Source organism: Triturus cristatus, chromosome 4_1, assembly GCF_964204655.1.
Source record: "Triturus cristatus chromosome 4_1, aTriCri1.1, whole genome shotgun sequence".
NCBI lineage: Eukaryota > Metazoa > Chordata > Amphibia > Caudata > Salamandridae > Triturus > Triturus cristatus.
The window spans coordinates 1,014,691,193-1,014,712,605 of record NC_140585.1 but is presented as its reverse complement, the minus strand read 5'-3'; the positions used below and the strand labels follow the sequence as shown (position 1 = coordinate 1,014,712,605).

The 21,413-nt window shown below is 45.6% G+C and overlaps 1 protein-coding gene across 6 annotated transcripts in view; it reads left to right on the top strand.

Annotated features, from left to right (window-relative positions):
- LOC146855984 (transcriptional regulator QRICH1-like) overlaps positions 1-21,413 on the top strand; it is a 234,324-nt gene that overhangs the window by 153,783 nt on the left and 59,128 nt on the right. For all 6 annotated transcript variants that reach the window (XM_085653935.1, XM_085653937.1, XM_085653931.1 and 3 more), the window contains 2 exons: positions 1,425-1,539; positions 1,620-1,728. In XM_085653935.1, the coding sequence (XP_085510061.1) occupies positions 1,425-1,539; positions 1,620-1,728 (224 nt within the window). The remainder of the gene's footprint in view (positions 1-1,424; positions 1,540-1,619; positions 1,729-21,413) is intronic.

Below are 21,413 nucleotides of genomic sequence, written 5' to 3'. Positions count from 1 at the left end.
AGTGATTGTATGAGTGGTAGTTCCATGAACTTTATGTAGTCTGGATGATAGTTGCCCATTTTTAAACATTTTGTCACATTTTCATAATTACGAATGGCTGTAGTTAGAGAGGTTCCACTGCTGCAAATGATATCCATATGAAAGGGACTTTTTATGGCTATATCAATATGGATAGGCCATTCTTTGATTTTTATTTTCAATATCGTCTTGAAAGAAACTTTAAGGAAACTTTGGGGAGTAGTATTAAGGCTTCTGAACAAACATTATCTTTAGCTTTTGATGGTCTGGGATTGGTACATCTTTCATACTGATGGTATCTGTTCATCTTTAATTGGTCTGTCTGTTTTCCAATGTGGGGATGACTAATCCCACTTTGATAATCCTTATTGGGTTACTAGGACTCAGTATCACAGAGGTTATATCCTTGTTCCTCTAAACATTGTTTTGTTTGCTCACTGAACCCTTTTCTTGCTGCTTTGACATCCCTCTCTGAAGTAAACTATGAATATTGAAGACTGTCAAATCCTCTGCTTGAAGCCTTTCACAGCTTTTGAAAACCTACCTATTTTGAGATTACTGGAATAGTGCTGAAGTCTATAGCATTGAAGTATGCCTCTGTGTTTTTAGTTTGTGCCCTTCATTTATAGAGATCCAGCCAGCCTTCACTATGCTCCGTGCTTCATAAAGGTAACCTTGACTGTAACTGTATTAATGGTGGCAAGATAGCCAGTTTTATAGCTGAGAGATTGGAGTGACTAGCAACACACAGCACATTTACCCCCTTAAATTTGCTAAATGAGCCTTGATAGTAGAAGTGTGGATGAGAACTGTGACTATGGTGGTCTTGAGCTAATCATTGGAGGCATTATATGCCCTTCATTTATATGGGTGCAGTCAAAGGTCTATTTTGGGTATTAATGTTTTGAGGGCATTATGTAGTGATCATCTTTTTAGGAGTAAGTGTTGGCATTTCGAATAAATATATACTAATATTTCAGATGGCTGTGCTAATATTTAGGAGCGGTTATTGTTTCAATGTATGTTAATTTGCTAGGCCAATTTTATATCAGGTGTATCGACCATTGTGGGGTTAGATTATGTGGTCGAAGGTGATGTGAAAGTGTTGTAGAAGGTGTCCACCATCATTTTATGGAGATTGAGCGCCATTGCTTGGAAAAAGCTATTGTATCCTGTGAGTGGAAGTGAAAAATTCAAATTTGAAATCTTTGATAAAACATTAAAAAATTAAAAGTACGAACAGTGCTATTGCAAGACTGTCTCAATTGTGCTTGGTTGGATTTCGTTTTTTATAATTTAATGGTCCAAAAATCTAAGTGCATTAACCTTTTTATTTTCTCATTGATAATAACATTTTCGCTATTGCACGTCTCCTGAAAATGTATCACATCTTTTTTTTTTTCCAGCACATGTTTGATAATGACAGAATCGACAACATTTTTGCTGATCTTTACTATTCAAAATTTTTGGAAAGGCTTCATGAGGTGTTGAAAGAATGGTGTCCAAAAGTAAACCCCTATGGTACGGTAATACTTTAAGAATAATTGCTACCTTGAAAACAAAAAAACTGGGATAAACCTCTTAACATAATTTCTTTCTAGGTTACGTGATCTCCAGTTGCATTACAGAAGACATGCTGTGGAAATGTAAACAGCTAGGAGCCCATTCTCCTACAACCCTCCTGTTCACGTTGATGTTTTTTAACACTAAGTAAGAATGTTTCTGTGTTAATTTCAGAAAAGTCTCCCTTGCTTTTTCATATAAAATGTTCTAATATAATGTTTATTTGACAATATTAACTTTAAAAAAAAAAAAAAAAAAAATCTTCAGCCAGAGGTACGTTTTACTGGACAGCAAGTTTTGAAGATGGACTCATTTTCACGGACTGCGATCACCACTCTCCTTACATTTTCCTCAATGTTGGCAGTCATTACTGCGTGTCTTAATTCAGTTGATAGTATTGCATTTTTTACTTTTGCTAATTGTGACTAGATATTTTTTTCTGTAGTGCTGGACCGGTTATGTTAAATGTGTAACCTTGTTTTCTGTACCTTTTATGTGTTTGAGGTCCACTAGAAGTGTGTGTGGTGATTACTAGTGCAGTATGTTCTAATTTCTTCATTCCGTATGATGTTTTATTTTCAAGCTTGTTGTTTTCCTCTGTCTTTCCTATATTTCCTGTGTCTCCCTGTTTATTTTACTTGCCCAATGATCAAAATAACCCCAGCTTACTTTTCGGTTATCCTTTATGCCTCCACTGCATGGTTGATTGCTGCGGCTCCATTTTCAGGTCTGACCTAGCGATATCTTTAACACTTTTGCCATCCCCTTATACTAAAAAATATCACCCATGCTCATCCATTAGCCTGTTGGCTGATGGATGAACTGTGGCATTGTGACCTGCATAGAAAATTAGTTCATTCACTGTCGGAGCTGATGGGTCAATAATTTGCCAATGTTTTTTTCTTTCTAGTCTTAAGCCCTTATTTAAAAATGTTTAGTCATCCTTGCATGTCTTTAAAAAAACAAAACCGTTCTATTGGCATTTTCAGCATTATAGCAAGACAGGAGTACAGTTCTTACATCAATTTCCCCCCCTCCATCCCTGTTCATATTCTTGTAAATTCATTTCCATAGTTTGCCTCATTCAGAGGCCTCAACATGTATCCCATCTTACTGCTTGCCATACTATTCATGTAAACTGAACTGTAACAATAACCCCCCTTGTCGTGTCCGGTCCCAGATTACATAGAGATCTCATATCGGGTTGTTCTGTTATTTTCATATTACGTTCTGTTTATTTTGTCGCTCTACCTTATTCTTCTTTGTTGCTATTCCCCCCTCTCCCTCCCCATTTGGTTCTGTAGAGTGGGCAATGGGTCCTCTTGAATCCATCAGCATGAATGACCATGCTCAGGCATCCTCTTATAGCTGTCCATCTTTCGTGATCTGTTTCATTCTGATTAGTTCCACGATTGCCCACTCATTGAGTTCCTTTAGCCATCCTTCGTTAGCCAAATGTCGGGGGGTCAGAGCTTAGCCATCTAATCTCTCTTCTCCTCTTTGCTAATACCAGCCCCAATAGCACAAACCGTCTACTGAGTTTATTTGATTTTGGCGTGGGGAGCAGTCCCAGTATTACTACTCCATATTGTTTTAGGGATGTTCCACCCTGCGGCCAATTGCATTCGGTCTACTATTTTTCCTCAGTATGAAGTCAATGCTGGGCATTCCCATATCATGTGTATGAAGTGCACGTCTATTTGGCCACATCTTGGGCATGTTGGTGAGTTACGGGCAAATTTTACTCCTGATCCGTGGGGTTAAGTAAGTCTGATGTATAATGTTCTGTTGTGTGAGTTTAAATTGTGCGTTAGAACTTACTCTTTTAACTCCCTCGTGAATTTTTGTCCATTCCTGATCTGTTAGGGCTCGTCCAAGGTCTCATCCCATCTAGTTCGAATTGGTAGGTACTTCTTTGGGAGATCGTCTCTCAATGCTCCATATATGTGCGACACCAGCCTGCGCCCTCCTGCCATGCTAAGAATAACCTGTAATACTGATGTGCAGGGTGCTTCACGCGGAAAAGAGGGCCATAGTATGCGGGCTATCGCAGATATCTTTCCATACTGTAGTAATTGCCCTCTTCCCAGTGCAAAATTGTGTTCGACCTCCTCTTGTGTTATAAAGTGTTCATTACTATGCAAGTCCCCCATTGTATGGCATCCCCCCCCACCCATTTTTTTAACAACATAGTCTATCTTCTTAAAGTGTTCACCACGCACAATGGCATGTCTGGGGAGTAGGGCACGCGTCAAACGACCTTCTTGATTGATGTTTCTCAAACCATCGCAACGTGCCGAATAATGTATGGATAAGAGTCGGGCCCCCATCATGAGGAGCTCTGGGAGGGAGACTTCTCCATGTGTATTCGTCAGTGGCTGTTACTCCCAATTGTTGTCCTCATCTAGCCAATGAACTGAATGCTGGAGTTGCTATGCCATGTAATACAGTCCTAGTCGTGGTACTTCCATTCCTCCTGTCTCCCATTTTTGTTGGAATGTGTAGAGTTTAACCAGTTTCCGCTTGGTTCCCCATAGTAACTCGATTAGTAAGCTTTCTAACCTTGTGAAGTAATGGCTCAGGATTTTGTAGAGAGAGTGTTGTAGGGCATACAAGCACCTTAGTAGGATAACCATTTTTATCAGCACTATCTTCCCCATCAGGGAGAGTGGACACTCCTTCCAAAATTTGATAGAGTTGTCAATACCCTTCATTACCTTCCCCATGTTGTTTTGTAAGTAGGCATATGGTGTATGTGTTAGGTGTATTTCCCAGATACCGGACGCCAGTTGGTATCCATGCTAGGCCTACATTGGGCAGTTCAATTTCCTATTTCTCGGACAGCCTCCCCTGAGAGAACAGTTTTGATTTCTCAGGGTTGAGTTTAAGACCAGATAACATCCCGAATATCTTTAGTTCTCTCGAGTTGGGCCGCGCTATCAGGGTGACTCATACATACCAGTGTGTCATCTGCATTTAATGAGACCATGTGGTTGGTGTTTCCCAGTTGGATTACCCACCTCTCCAGTTTCCTCCTCAGTGTGGCTGCCAAGGGCTCCATTGCAATTATGAGTGGGGATAGGGGACAGCCCTGTTGGGTGCCCCTGGTTAATGTAAATTGGTCTGATACCTGTCCTCGTAGTCTCACCGAGCTGTAGGGTTATTATATATTATTTTTATCCATTGGATAAACTTCTGTCCCACTCCCATTTGTAGCAGAGTCGCCGATATGTATTCCCACTCCACGGAGTCGAATGCCTGTTCGATATCTAGCAGTGCGAGTGCACAGCTCTCAGTCTCTAAACATGGGGTGTGCCACACGTGCTCCAACCTTCGTAGGTTATAGGGGGTATTCAGTCAATGGTATAAACCCGGCTTGATCCGAAATAATAAGCTGGGCCATGTATGGCTGTAGTCGTGCCGCCAACACTCCACTTAAAATCTTGGCCTCTATATTTAATAGACATATCGGCCTATATGAGTTTCGTAGCAGGTGGTTTATATCTGGTTTCGGGATCGTTGTTACCACCGCCTCTCGTAGGGACCCTGTTATCGCCTCATTATATATCTCCATTAGGCGATCTGTCAGTTTTGGAGGAATCTTCTGATAGAATTCTGCTGGAATTCCGTCGCTTCCAGTTTTCAGTTCTTCAATAGTGGTAAGTATTTCTTCTTTAGTGATCGGCACCTCGAGGGCAGCCGCGGCTTCCCTCTCAAATCTGGGCAGGTCTATATTACCTAAAAAGTCCTGAAGCTTTTGTTCGAGTAGGGAGAATTTTTTTTTTGCATGTCGTCGCTAAGTGCCTAGCTGATTCTCCAAGGATTGCCTTTTGTGTACACAATATATATCCGTCTTTGTTTTGTAATTGGAGTATAGGTGTAGCCACCCTTTCTGTTCTTAATAACTGCGCAAGGATTGGACTTGTCTGGTCCCCTTCAATGTGCAACCGTTTTCGGTATGTTGTGTATGTAAATTTTTCTAACCTAGGCAATGATTCTAATAGTTTCTCTCGAGTCGTATTCCAGTTAGCCACGGATTGGGGAGTGGTGTGCATTATCTCCTAAAGTCTCTTCAATTGCCGTTCTTGGGTTTGAATGTAACTTTCTCATTGTTGTCGTACCCCGTATGTGGTCTTCATACATACTCCCCATATAACCACCCTCATAGCTTCCCACTCCTTTGATCTATTAGTCGTCGAGCATCAATTTTCCTCCAAGTAATGTTTTATGACCTTTGAGACCTCCGCTGCGTAGGAAGAGTGTGAGCGCCTACGCCCTGAGTCGCCATAGTGGGATTGCTGGGCGGCCCTCTCCATTTTTCAGGGTCAGCAGGAGTGGTAAATGGTCCGATAGGTACTGGGGCCTGTATGATATACCATCTACTCCCACCGATAACTCGGGTGAAAGGCAGCAGTGGTCTGTGTGACTAAATGTGTAAGTCGCTGGGGTATGGCATGAGAATACTCTTAAGTGGATTTCGAGCCCTCCATTCATTTCTTAATTGCATGCCCTGCATTATAGTGAACAATGATGCTGACATTCAAGGTTTTGTATTACTATTTGGAGGTTCCCTGTCCAGTACTGCATTGACCACACAATAAAAATCCCCAGCGAGAATAATCTCAGCTCCTATGTATGGTGTTGCAGCTTTTCTAAGCGTCGGAAAGAAATCGGGGCAATCTAAATTTGGGGCATAGACATTTATAATGCATAGTTCCCTGCCCTCCCCGGTGCCATATCTGATAACGTATCTCCCCTCTGGATCTAGAACATGATTGAAGTGGTGGAAAGGGGTCCCTGATGCCTCCCATATAAGCGCCCCCGTGCAAACCCAGAATACGAAGTGTTGTCCCCTCCAGCTCTTACGCACGCTAGTGATCGTTCCAGCCCAAATGTGTGTCTCTTGTAAACAGGCTATCGCTACCCGGTATCGTTTCAGGAAGGCATGTATCTGACCTCGTTTTTCTGGCCCAGCTATTCTTCTTACTTTCCAAGTAATAATCTTCAGTGTTTGTGCGGCCATTTGTTATACATCTTCGGTTCTACCCCACCCCACCGCCCCTTCAGAATGCATATTTCCTCACCCCATACTCCAGGTTTGAGTTTCAGACCGGGACCTTAGACACGACAATACAAACTTCTCTCAACATTGTAAAACGGAACCAACCAAACCTTACCCTCTCCTGTCAACCCCCCCACCCCCCCCCCCTCCCTCCTGGGCAGTTGTGCAAGTCTTGCTCTCGCTATTATAACCAGAGCAAAAGCTAACACATACCGCCCCATTACCCACCCTACTACACCTTGAGTCCACATCATTGGGTATTGAATCCTGTGTTCATCACATTTGGCTGATCTTAGATTCCCTGTCTGTGTTTTTAGAAGTAGGTGCTGCACCAGTGGTCTGGTATATGCTGGGGCGCGAGGTGGATCTCAAGCTCCCCCGTGCGAAGCCCAGCCTCTATTGAGGGGAGCGCCTCCCCCCGACGGCCTGGTTCCATCCAGGATATCATGTTTGTCTTTAGTAAGCGCCACCCTCCATTCATATCGACCTAGCCCTGTGAAATTATAACCATTATCTACACTTTGTCACTTTGTCTTCTCTCTTTCAGTTCAGCTATGTCTGCGCCCTGTGCCTTCAGGGTCTGTTGGGTCTTCCTGTGACAGTTCTTCGGATTTCAGCACCGTCTCTGGGTCCGAGGCCTGTAGTGTCCCATCAGGGCGAACTCTGATCTGCCCTGGACTGCCGAGTCTCCTTTGCTGGTATTGCCTGTTTGGTAGTCATTGTTTTTTCATTCGGTTGCCGATATTCTAGTGGAACCCGTGGATGGGGCCAAACAGGTCCTTGTGTCTAGCCATGTACTTGCTACATATTAAAGGGCTCCCTCAGGACCTTTATTTCTTTTATCACAATTCAATTCAACATGGGCTCAACAAACAAAATAGTCCTATCAACAGGACTAACAATTTTTGTTTCATCATAGTTATTTATTTAACTTCTTTTATTATGCAGGATATCAATATCAAAAATAATTCATTTTCTTTCTTTTTTCCCAAACTTTTTTATACATAAAATTCAACAGTGTTCACATATAAAATTCAGAAACACATACAATGTACTGTTTTAGTAAGTAACCCCCGGAAACACAAAAACAGTTACACATACCAAAACTAAACAATGCACAGACTCATCCAGTCTCCTACAACATTCACAAAAATATATATATACATCTGGATATAGGGGAGACTACAGATTGCAAAGTCTCCGCGACCAAGTGTGATGCGTATGTTCCACAAGATCTGAACATTGGGTCGACCCGCGTTTTGGTGGCATGAAGGAAGTAGTACAGCCACCTACTTCAGGAGCTATCCAGATACCCAAAAAAATCACAGAACTCCCAGGGGGCAGGCTATAAAAACAGCTTCATGTTAACAGGGAGGATGGCCAGTAGTCTGCTATCAAGTAATGGAGCAGTATCCTTTGCAAATGAGGCATAGCCTTGAACACTTTCATATAGTGTCCCACAAGTCTAAGACATAGTATTTAAACAGAGCATGTGTGACCAGGACTCCGAAATTTCATATAGGACGTTTTTATGCTGATGTCTCTAATGTACACTTGCTCTAAGTTGAACCACGGCACAACAAAAATACGTGGACCACCGATCTCCTACCCGGCTGGGAGATCGGTGGTCCACGTATTTTTGTTCTCCGGATTGATTAGATTAATTTCGGTACTGGCTGGAAGGAGAGAGCGATTCCAACTTCACATACCAAGAACTGTTGTGCCGTGGTGTAACTTGGAGCAAGTGTACATTAGAGACTTCAGTATAAAAACGTCCTATATGAGATTTCGGAGTCCTGTTGAAACATGCTCTGTTTAAATACTATGTCTTAGATTTGTGGGACACTATATGAAAGTGTTCTAGACTATTCCGCATTTCCAAAGGATACTGCTCCATTACTTGATAGCAGACTAGTGGCCATCCTCCATATTAACATTAAGCTGTTTTTATAGCCTGTCCCCTGGGTGTTGTGTGATTTTTTGGGTATCTAGATAAGTCCTTCATGCCACAGGAACGCGCGTCGACCCAATGCTCAGATCTTGTGGAACATACGTATCACACTTGGTCGCGGAGACTTTGCAATCTGTAGTCTCCCCTGCTGTTTGTGAGTGTTGTATGAGTTTGTGTGAGTCTGGATGAGTCTGTGTATTGTTTAGTTTTGGTATGTGTAACTGTTTTTGTCTTTCTGAGGGTTATTTACTAAAACAGTACATTGTATTAGTTTCTGAATTGTATATGTGAACACTGTTAAATTTTATGTATAAAAGAATTTTGGGGAAAAAGAAAAAATGTATTATTTTTGATATTGATATCCTGCATATAAAAAGAATTTAAATAAATAAGTGTGATAAAAGAAATATTGTTAGTCCTATTGATATGACTATTTTGTTGTTAAGCCCATGTTTAATTGAATTATGATAAAAGAAATATAGGTCCTGAGGGAGCCCTTTAATATGTGTTTAGTCTTTCCCCTCTTCTCCCTGACCTAAAAGTATATTCCTTCAGAGGGGGTCCCCACTTTTGCAATAGCAGCCATGTACTTGCTTCATCCGCTGAGAACAACAACCCGGTGCGTCTTTCACTTTCTACTCGTAGCTTTGCTGGAAACATGAGACTGTATCTTAAGTTCATGTCCCGGAGCCTCGGTTTGATCATTATATTTTTCTTTGAACCTGGACTCTGTGGGTGTGATCCGGGTATTAGGAATTATGATGGCCCTCGAACATCAGCTGACCTCTAATGCGGGTGGACTGCAGGATTACATCACGGTCCCTGTAATTAAAGAACCTGGCTATGATAACCCGAGGAGGTGTTCCAGGCCGAGGTGGAGGGGCCAGAGCCCTAAGTGCTCTTTCTGTTTTGAAGAACTTAGAAAGTCCTTTTGGATTTATCTCCTTAAATATCCAGGCTGTAAGAATAGTTCTGTAGAGGGAGCTTCTGCTCTTTCCGGAAAACCTATGAAGCGCAAATTATTCCGACGTGATCACCCTTCAGAGTCTTCCGCCCTCTCGTCCAGCTGTATGACTTTGTTTTTGAGGTCACCCACAGTGGCACTAAGGGTGCGCATTTCCTTCTGCAGTGCCTCCACGTTATGCTCTGTAGTAGTTACTGTGTCAGCCACCTTCCGCAGATCACACCTCACATCAATGGCAACTGCATCTATTCTCTGAACCATGCCATCCCTTGTGGACTGGATTGCTTGCATCATGTCTACCAGTGGGGGAAGGGGGTCTCCAGCTCTCGGGTCAGTTGTGCCTCCATCTCCTTCAGGACCCTCCTCCCTGACTTCTAGACCCTGGGGTAATTGTTGCACGTAGTTGGATATTTTATTCGCCTGTGATTTGAGTGTTTTGTCTTTCACCATTATGGTAAGTAGGTTTTCCCCCCCGTATTCAAAAATTCCGTAGATGCTGTCTCAGCTCCCGATCTCTGCAGTACTTCGAAGTGGTGTCTCTCTTTGTTGGTTCTCTAGGTCCGTTATTGGGGATTTCCTATGACCTTTCCTGAGGTTTTGTTTTCCTGTTTCAAGCCCTCTCCTTCTGTTTCAATTTCAGGGTTCTTGCATAGATCTGGGCCCTGCGCAGTTTATTTTAGTTCCCCGTGGATGGTAGCCTCCACTCACCGTTGTTTGCGCTACACTGTGGGGTGTAGCGGCCTTCCTCTGTCTGGCGAATAAAGTGCGTCTCTGCTCCAGTCGTCCTGAAGTCCAGTCGGCTCACCTTTCCCCTCTGATCAACCAGCCCTGCTTTTCAGTTCCTCACGTCGGGCCCTTTCAATCTTTGCACTACCAAGCCCCACTGCGCCTGAGATCGTCCGCTCAAGGTGGACACGCAGCGCCACTCCAGCTGTCCCTAGGTTGCGGCATCACCGCCCCTGGCATCCAAGTCCCATGTTGTGACTCGTTCACACCCGGCCTCCGAGCTGCACATCAGGCCACACATCTCTCACTCATCCGCCAGAGGTAAAGACCAGCCCGGGGGACCCATAAAGCCACTCCGACTGTACCCAAGCAACTGCTTTACTTTCCTCTGGCGTCCAGACCACGGGACCAGGCCGGAACACGTCTTCTCTTGGCCTCCGAATTATGCACGGACACCCTCCTCTTCCAGACGGTGGTAAGATTCCCTCGATAGCTGCTCCTTCTGTCTCGGATGTTTTGTGCCTCTTCTGGTCGGGTTTTGGGTTCTGCATTACCTTCCTGTAGTTTTCCAAGCTGTGCTGTTTCCAACATAGCGCCCTCGTATTCCCCAAGCGCCCTTGTTTATTGTGCCGTTCTCTGGATTAACAATGTCATTCCGTCGCTCTCCTTCATCAGCTGGAGTGGGCGAAGGTACTCTGTAAAGTTTTCCTCTTTAGGGTGTTAGGATGTTGCAGGATGCGGTCGGATTAACAGGCTGTCCAAGGAAGCTCCGACAAATGTCTATCCGGCCATCTTGTTAGGCTACGCCCCCCGTCATCCTTGCATGTTTATGCTAACTTTTCAGATTCTAGCAATTCAAAGCAAGGAGTCGCTCGCTCCGCCGTTCTCTCTTCTGAAGTCAGTCATCCTGATGTAATCCATCAGCAATGGGACGCCGCGGGAATCCTATTGTTACATTGTACCAGCTAGACCTGCAAAGCAGCTCAGCCAGCCCACAAGCCAGCTAGGAGCATCGCGCACGGCACGCTCCACTCATTGTTACATGATTAGCAGCCAGCGCTAGGATTTGAGAGCCAAGGAGGCGCTATGCTTATGCGTGACTTTGCATTTCAGTGCGGTGATGTGGACCACTCACTGAAATGCGTTAATCTAACGCCCGATGTGTGGTACTTGGCAGTCCTGCAAATAGTACATTTTCACTGATGTGCACTAAAGCTAACTAGCATTTGCAATGCAATAGGTCTCGGTTTTACGTGAGTTTTAGCTCTTGGCATTGTAAATCACAATAACTTTTAGTTATGTTTTGGTTTATAAAATGTAAATAAAAGGCATTGTCATTTACAATGCCAATAGCTTATACTCTTGTAAATGCAAGACCTACTGCATTGCAAATGCTTGTTTAGTGTACCCTCAGGGACATAATCATAATGGTCTGTGAGAATGCAACCACTTAAATGTAACTATTGAATTCATATCTAATCTCAGCAAAAATCTAAATAACATGTCTTGGATAATCCTAGTGATAGAACGCTGCATTATTTAAGCCGCATAATTTTCCACCTTTTCTAGGGTCGCAGTAAAACCGTTAAATGGTGGAAAACGGTATCCATATCTGTTTATTGTGTCTGCTGCTGTACCATTTCATCAGTAAAAGTCGAATTCGTGAACATGGGCTCCTAATAGACCTGCCCGCGATGTGAGATTGCTTATCCATGCCAGGGCAGACTTAAAAGCGAGAGTGGATAGGAAGGTTTTGTACCGTATTGTCCTATTCTGCAGTGTCTGGAGCCAGCCAGGGTTTGGGCCAATATCAGCACGGGCCGAGAGAGGCCTATCTTTCTATTTGCTCATCACACAACAATGAGTAAATAAAGACAGTCCCTCGTGCAGACTGAGCTGTCAGTCCAATTAGGCGGCAGAATGTCCCAGTGTCACAGCGTTGCCCCTATATCTTTACCTACAGCTTCTGCCTCTCTTGCGCCCGGGGTGATTTCAACCCCATTTGCCTATGTTTAAACTCGGGCTTGTCGCTGGCAGGGGTCAGGCCTGCTGCGTTAACACTAATTCTTCCTGTCTGTTATCAGCTTCGTTGACGTTTGATGTGTCAAGTTCCTGTGACCTCTGGAAAACAAATATTGCAGCTTTGCGATAGATAACGTTTGCCCCAATTTTCCTTTTAAGCACAGGGAGTATTTTGTTCACTATACGGAATTGTAGAGCAGAAACCGGCGGTAGAAGAGATTCATGGGGCTTGTGAGATTATGAAAATGTGGCGTTATGGCCAGAGCCGCTGACTTCAGAACTATGGAACCGGGTTCGAATCTGACGGGGACTCCGCATCCTGTGATTTGGGCAAATCACATAATTAATAACCCCGTGCCTACCAAAAGCGTATCTACCCTTTAGAAATGTATCTGGTGCTCATGCAGAGCGCTCCAATACCTTCCAGTCGAAGTCGCGGTATACAAAACTGCAAACAAATATAGATTTTTTTAAAAAAGTTATGGTACGCTGAGTTCAAGGCCAGATAGTGTTAAATGTCGTCGAGGGAATTTGGTGCGAAATATGCGCTAAAAACGACCAGTGGTTATTTCGCTAATGAGTCACGCCCCCGCTAAAAAGACATGTAAGTGGAATTACCTGTGCAGTTCCTTAACCTTGCTCTGTGCAGCTACAAAGCACTACCGCAGACAACCAATCTTATTCTTATGAGGAACGAAATCCAAGATGCTCTTTAGTCTGGGGCATTCTGAGTCAGGACGGTACAAATCCCCTGAGCCCCCCTCCTTGAGTTTAGCTAAAGAGGTTGTTATGGGTTTGTGATAAGGATCGGCAACCACTGAAAGATAAGCCACGATCACCACCGTTTTGTGCCTTCAAAGCATACTGGCCTGCATTATGCCACGGTGTGAAAGGATGTGCCTGTAAAGGGAGTACCAGCCTCAGGAGCCAGCATTCCAATGTTCCTTTCCCTGAAGAAGAGGGGGCTTGGAGAAAGGGAGGACTTCGTGGGATTTGCAAGGGATTTGCAAGGGAAGGTGACAGCGTCCTCTGTGTGTGTGTATGGGGGATTACAAAAATAACGAGACACATGATCACATCCACAGAAAAAAAATGGAGTCTTCATAGTTTTATCGAATACCCAGGTTAAACCATAGAACATTGAATCTGTATTGTAAGCGTTCATTTACTTGCCAATTCACATTTTGACTAAATTAATTTCTTTAGTAACATTTTGTGGTACCTTTAATTTTACTTGTGTTTCAGAGCAAGTACGCTAAACACTTCTGTCCTTGTTGACATCCTTGTCTCTTTAGCTGTCCGAACAGTTTGGTGCACCTAGGCCTAGCTAGAATTAGTAAGGCTTTTCTCTGGTGAAAAAGCGATGCAGTGTCTCGCAGTGTTGTTTACTATCGAGCACAACAAGCATGGTGCGCGCACACTGCAAGGAATGCGAGGTATGCAGCTGGCACCGGGATTCGCTGCTGCTTGCTCCCGAGCTCCCTAGGCCAGGGGAGAGAGAAGGCGGGACATACACTCGCCTTTGGTCAATTGCGTGCTGTCTTTCTTAGAAAGATGCACGCAAAGGCCAATAGGGTGTGCAGCAAAAATAAAAAAGCACACGCACGAGTATGTGGTCCGAGTTTAAAGTCCGTACTAGAAGCCTCTCAGTGCAGCGGATGTGCGCTGGCTCAGGCGGGACCTAAAAAGGGTTTCTGTATCTGTTAGGAGTATAAATGCCTTTTCTATTATGCTTGGGCTACATTTAAAAAAATGTAAAGCTTATTGTAGGCATATGAACACCACTTTTAGGCCTTTAGGTGGCATGTTTTCAATTTTCCTTTCTTTTTATCTTTGAGCAGTATGCTTGCAATAAACAATAATAATGAATTTAACCATCACAGTATCTTGTCAAGGCACAGATATATTGCTTTGCCAGTATTTGTTCGTTCTCTCTTGCTTTCTGCTACTTCGCATGTCGCACATTTGGTCCCATTGTTGTTGAGAGCATTTCAACCTACATTAGCCCTTCTCTTCTTGCGCCCATTTCTCCCTCCCAATCTCATGTATTTATTGGCTTCTTTTGATGTCTCTATCTTTCTACTTCTAGGCTAGTCCGATCTTCTATTCCAAATTTCTGGATTTTTATGTCATGTGTTCTCACTTTGTTCATTTTAGGTGAATTCCCCTGCTTCCTCCTTTTTTTAGGTCTCGCCTGAGCCAGCGCATGCGCTGCTCTGGCAAGACATTTAGTGAGTGGGCTTTCAAAAGTTCGACCGGGTGGCATAGAGCGTGCGGTTATGCGCACAATGACGAGCAGAGGCGCCATCTGGCTTTCCTCTCTCGTCATGGTGCGTGCACACCACTCTCCGCAGCTGCTTTCACTTTTGCCGTAGCGCGCGCGCACCACTCGCGTGTTTTTTAAAAAAATTCTGTGTTCGAGGCATATGAGCTGCAGATTGTACACTGTGCATAGATCGCCATCTGGTGTTGGGCCCGGATGTTTGCAGTTTGTTTTTGTTCTTTGGACAGTCTTTGGAAATCACGAGTTCGGTGACTCCTCCTTCGGTCCGTACTGCGCATGGGCTTCGGCTCCATCCTCAGATTGTTTTTTTTCCGCCATCGGGCTCGGATGTGATACTTCGTGCTCCGGCTTCGAAATTTTCCGGTTCCAGCCTCGACGGAAAATCCTCGTTCATCGAGTTTCGTCATCTTCATCTCTCGTAGAGGCACTTTCTCGATTCCACACATCGGCACCGGCCTTCGGTCCCTCCTCGACTCCGGTCCCGGCCGATGGAAAGGACTCCATTCAAAAAGTGCCCAAAATGTGGGTCTAAATTTCCCCACACCGACCTCCATCAGGTGTGTAACCTTTGCTTCTCTCCAGAACACGAGGCCAGAAACTGCCCCGCCTGCAAGTCTTTTCGATCAAAAAAGACCATCCGGGATCGAAGAGCTCGACGCACTATGGCGCACTCATCGACCGCGGCTCCACCGCACATCTTCGGAGACGACACCGGAGCTTCGGGGCAACACCACACCGAGCAGGAGGAAGACGTTGTCAGCGCTTCCGAAGCCGATGACTCCGACCTGGAGGACATCACACCGGCGCAGAGGGTCGCGAGTACTCTACCCCCTCCCACCCCCGCGCCCATATCCAAAGAGACTCAGGTTACACCTTCGCCTCCGGGCCTAGGGAAAACCAAACATGCAGCTTCTATCACCCCACCTTCGGGCCCGGTGTCGAAGCATCCCAAGTCTCACGGCAGCTCGGGCTCGAGCCAGCCTACTCCTGGTGCCGATAAACACCGTTCGGCACCGAAGAAAGTGACGTCCAGCTCGACTCCGAAGCCACCGGTACCGAAGCCTGGACTCTCGGTGCCGACGAAACACAAGCACAAATCTCTCGGCACCGACGCTCCCGCGTCGAAGCCTACCTCGACGCGGAAAAAAACGGAGGTTCCAAAAAAGCATGGCGCAGAGAAACCACCCAAGTCCTCGGCTCCGAAAACATAGGCGCCAGCGGACGAATCGGCGCCAACGTAACTTTTTACACCTGATCCTTCTCAAAAGACCTTATCAAAGGATCCAAAGACTGGGCTATTGATCTTGTCTATCAAGAAAAGACGTCTTGACACACCAGCTCTTCCTCCACCGCCCAAACGGAAGGACTCTGCCACATCTCCTCTCAGAGTGCCCTCCCCACCACCTCCTCCGCCTCCTCCACCTCCTCCCCCCCCCCCCCCCCGGGTCTCCGCCACCCTTGCCTCATCACTCCCCAACCCCGTCCCCAGAACCGGATTACGGGGATCCAGATTATGATCCAGCGGACGCCCCGATGGACCCCACACCCCCAGGGACCCCAGACCCATGGGAGGATTACCAAAACCCTGACATACCAGATGTGCCTCAGGATGACCTCTACCCATCCAGGCCATCTCCCCCAGAGGACTCACTAGGGTTTCACCACTTAGTGCAGAGAGCAGCACACTATCATGGGGTGGAACTACATAGCGAACCAGTGGAAGACGACTTCTTACTGGATACATTTGATATTCAGGATAAATCCACAGCCATCTTGCCCATGCTTAAGGGTGTTACCAAACATGCTGCAGAGGTGTTCAAAGACCCTGTCAGGGCCAGGGTCTTAAACCCCAGAATAGAAAAAAAGTACAAAGCAGCACCCACAGATCCTACATACATTAAGGACCCTGCTCCTTTAGATTCCCTGGTTGTGTCCACAGCTAGAAAGCGGTCCAACTCCCAGTCCTCAGGTGAGGCTCCGCCGCCAGATAAGGAATCTAAACTCTTAGATGCGTCTGGTAAACGCACTGCCTCGCAAGCCGCAAACATCTGGCGCATTGCGAATACACAGGCGCTGCTTGCACGTTATGACAGAGCACACTACGATGAGCTTGAGGCTCTTATGCAACACCTCCCGGAGAAACACAAACGTAAAGCTCATGACCTAATACAGGAGGGAAAGCTCATTACTAACCCCTCCATTAAATGTGCCCTCGATGCAGCGGACACTGCTTCTAGAGCTATAAATACTAGTGTCCTGCTTCGCCGTCATGCCTGGCTCAGGATCTCCGGCTTCAAGCCAGAAGTCCAGGCATCCATACTAAATCACCCCTTTGACCAACAACACCTATTTGGGCCAAAGGTGGACGAAGCATTAGAAAAAATGAAAAAGGACACGGACACAGCAAAGTCTATGGGGGCATTACAATCCCAGACCCCTAGACGCTCCTTTCGACGTTCGTCCTTTCGTAGCACAGGCAGAGGCTACTCCACCGATAGCGCCTCTACCTCCTACAAGTCCCCTCCTCAAAATACCTTCTCAAAGGGCTACCAAAGGGGTGGATACAGGGGCAACAACAATAAGGGCAGGGGCAAAACCAACACCACCCGTTCTGCCACACAGCCCGCACAATGACTTCCCCTTGCTCCCCCCCAGACCATCCCACTCCGGTCGGGGGCAGACTGCGACACTTTATTCACGCCTGGGAGTCCATAACATCTGACAAATGGGTGACCCAAATTATTCGGTCAGGGTACTGTCTCGAGCTAACATCTACCCCACCCAATATCCCACCAAGGCACCGTCCAATGTCACAGGAACATTCCACACTGCTCAAACAGGAGGTGATCTCCCTCCTCCAAAAACACGCTATAGAGCAGGTCCCCGTCAATCAGCAAAATTTAGGGGTCTACTCTCTGTATTTTCTAATACCGAAAAAAGACGGGACCCTGCGGCCCATTCTGGACCTCCGGCCTCTAAATGCTTACATACATTCAGACCATTTCCACATGGTCACCCTACAACAAGTCCTCCCACTCCTCTGTCAGGGAGACTTTCTCACTACCTTAGATCTGAAAGACGCATACTTTCATATTCCAATACACCCTTCTCACAGGAAGTACCTCAGGTTTGTGGTGGACGGTCAGCATTACCAATTCACGGTTCTCCCCTTCGGGGTCACCACCGTACCACGGGTGTTTACCAAATGCCTAGCGGTAGTAGCAGCACACCTCAGACGTCAACATATTCACGTCTTCCATTACTTAGACGACTGGCTCATAAAAGCCGCGTCCTACGACCAATGTGTGCAACATACAAACCGCACCATCCAACTGCTCCACCAGCTAGGCTTCACGGTGAACTACCAAAAGTCCCACCTCATACCATCTCACACAAAGCAATATCTCGGGGCCACTATAGACACCTCCAAAGGTATAGCCTATCCCAATTCAGCCAGGATCGCAAGCATACAAGCCTTGCGCCAAACGTTCATTGCTCAGCACTCTCTCCCAGCAAGAGTGTTCATGAAGCTAATAGGGATGAAGGCATCTTGCATTTTCATAGTGCCCCATGCAAGACTCCACATGCGTCCACTCCAAGAGTGCCTAGCACGACAGTGGAACCAGGCCCAGGGACAGCTGACGGATCTGGTGTTGGTGGACGGCCGCACCCATCACTCTCTGCAGTGGTGGAACACCACAAACCTTTCCAAAGGGCGGCCGTTCCTGGACCCGGTTCCTCAGGTGATTCTAACGGCGGACGCATCGCTCTCCGGCTGGGGAGCGCACCTCCTACACCTCACAATGCAAGGTCTATGGACGCCACAGCAAAAATCGCTCCACATCAACCATCTGGAGCTCTTGGCGATCTTTCTAGCCCTAAAATCCTTTCAGAAACAGATTTCAGCCAAAGCAGTCCTCATTCGCACAGACAATATGACTGCAATGTATTATATTTAAAAACGGGGGGGGAGGGGGGACACTCTTCCCAGCTCTCCCGCTTAGCCCAGAGCATATGGAGATGGGCAATTCCACAAAACACGTCCCAGGCATACAAAACACCATGGCAGATCTGCTCAGCAGACAAACGCAACAAATACACGAATGGGAACTGCATCCACAAGTCCTTCACCCATTCTTTCGCAAGTGGGGGCATCCTCAAATAGACCTCTTCGCCACCCACGAAAACAAAAAATGCCCAAGCTTCGCCGCCAGATACCCACACCCATTGTCCAAAGGCAATGCGATATGGATGAACTGGTCAGGCAGATTTGCATACGCCTTTCCACCTCTCCCACTAATTCCATTAGTGGTCAGGAAACTGCAACAGTACTCCCTCACGCTCATTCTGGTAGCCCCAACATGGGCCAGGCAGCCGTGGTACACCACACTATTACAGCTCTCAGTGGTACCACATCAAAAACTGTACCTGTCCCCATGCCTCCTAACCCAGAACCATGGAGAAATCAGGCACCCGGACCCAGCTCAGCTCAACCTTGCGATCTGGCTCCTGAAATCTTAGAATTTGGGTACCTTAACCTTCCCCCTGACTGCATGAATATTATCAAGGAAGCCAGACGTCCTACCACTCGAGCATGCTATGCCGCAAAGTGGAAGAGATTTGTCGTTTACTGCCGCAACAATGCAATCAACCCTTTAGATGCATCCATACAACACATTATATGCTATCTACTCCATCTTCAAAGGTGTAACCTGGCATATTCTTCCATACGCCTACACCTAGCAGCGATTGCTGCTTACCTGCAAAACAGACAGCATTTATCACTGTTCAGAGTGCCCGCTATTAAAGCCTTTATGGAAGGCCTTAAACGAGTAATTCCGCCCAGGGCACCACCTTCCCCTGTATGGAATCTAAATGTAGTTCTTACAAGGCTAATGGGTCCGCCTTTCGAACCAATGCATAAATGTGAGCTACAGTTCCTCACCTGGAAAACAGCTTTCCTCGTAGCTATCACTTCCCTTAGAAGGGTTAGTGAAATACAAGCGTTCACTATACAAGAATCCTTTTTACAGATACATCACAGCAAGGTGATACTTCGTACAAATCCAAAATTTCTGCCCAAGGTCACTTCCCCCATCCATCTTAATCAATCGGTGGAATTACCGGTCTTTTTCTCGCAACCTCAATCTGTTGCGGAAAGGGCTCTACATACACTTGATGTTAAGAGGGCTTTACTGTACTACATACAAAGAACGCAACCTTTCGGGAAGACTAAACAATTGTTTGTTTCCTTCTCTCCACCGCATAAAGGCAACCCCATCTCTAAATCAGGGATAGCTAGGTGGATTGTAAAGTGCATACAAATTTGCTATCACAAGGCAAAAAGAACATTATCAAGCCCACTCTACAAGAAAGATAGGGGCTTCTATGGCTTTTCTAGGGAACATACCCTTAGATGACATCTGCAAGCAGCCACATGGTCAACTCCGCACACCTTCACAAAACATTACTGTGTAGACGTGCATTCCAAGCAACAAGCTAGTGTGGGCCAGGCTGTACTAAAGACACTATTTCAAACCGCTGCAACGGATACCGGTGGTCGCCGCTAGGGCTGGGTACTGCTATGTAATCTATGCAAAAGTGTACAATCTGCAGCTCATATGCCTCGAACGGAATATGCTACTTACCAGTATGCATCTGTTCTTGGCATGTAGAGCTGCAGATCTGTACACGCCCACCCGCCTCCCCGGCTACCTGTATCCGTTCCAGTCTATCTTATTTAGATACAACACACATGGGTTTCTTACTGTTATCACTACGCTCCATCTTTTCCCTGCTGGCGAAAAACAATCTGAGGATGGAGCCGAAGCCCATGCGCAGTACGGACCGAAGGTGGAGTCACCGAACTCGTGACTTCCAAAGACTGTCCAAGAACAAAAACAAACTGCAAACATCCGGGCCCAACACCAGATGGCGATCTATGCAAAAGTGTACAGATCTGCAGCTCTACATGCCAAGAACAGATGCATACTGGTAAGTAGCTTATTCCTTTCTCTAGCAGCAGTACAGATGGAAGTAGGGCAGTCCTTGACCTACATGGATTTTTTAGGTCTAGCTTAACAGTGCAACTGTCACCTTACCTTATGTAATCCACAAAAGAGGGAGGCTTTGACTCCACTTACATGTTGATCTCCCTAAGTACTTGATTTGATTGGGCCCAATTAGTGTGCTTCCACTCAAAAGACTGCATGTATTGCGCATTTTGGCTTGTGGCAAAGTTTATACTCTCTGCAGCAGGACTGAGTTCATTGTTGTACTAAGCCTGTGGTCATGGCTACAGGCCTGATCTGTTTATTATAAAATGTTATGATGAAGGCACTGGGGCTGGTGTATTTATTGTGAACAGCATATGAATTGTTATTACTCTCTGTACTATTAGGTATTTTGTTTCATGGATTCTCGCAGAATACCGTAGTAAGAGAGAACGTTTCATTGTAATTATTCTTGTTAGGCCCTGTTGAGAGGGATTGTATATTGTTATTCTAGCTGTATTTTTCTACACATTTGTAATGTTATAACTGTATGCATGATGGTTTGCCAGTTTATGTGCACTTGAATAGGCTGATGTTGGGTAAAGTATAAAGCCAGTGTTAAAGGGTAAAACCTGCATCAGCTCATTGGGAAAAGGCTGCCAGAGTTAATTTGTTTGACCTGTTTATTATGAAACGTTATGCCAAATCTAGTCGATATGATCTACTTATTGTGAAAAGCGTAGGTTAAAGACAATAGGCTTTTATGGACGGATTGTCATTACAATGTGCTAAAGCCTGTAGGCAGGTACTTTGTTACATTGAATTTCACA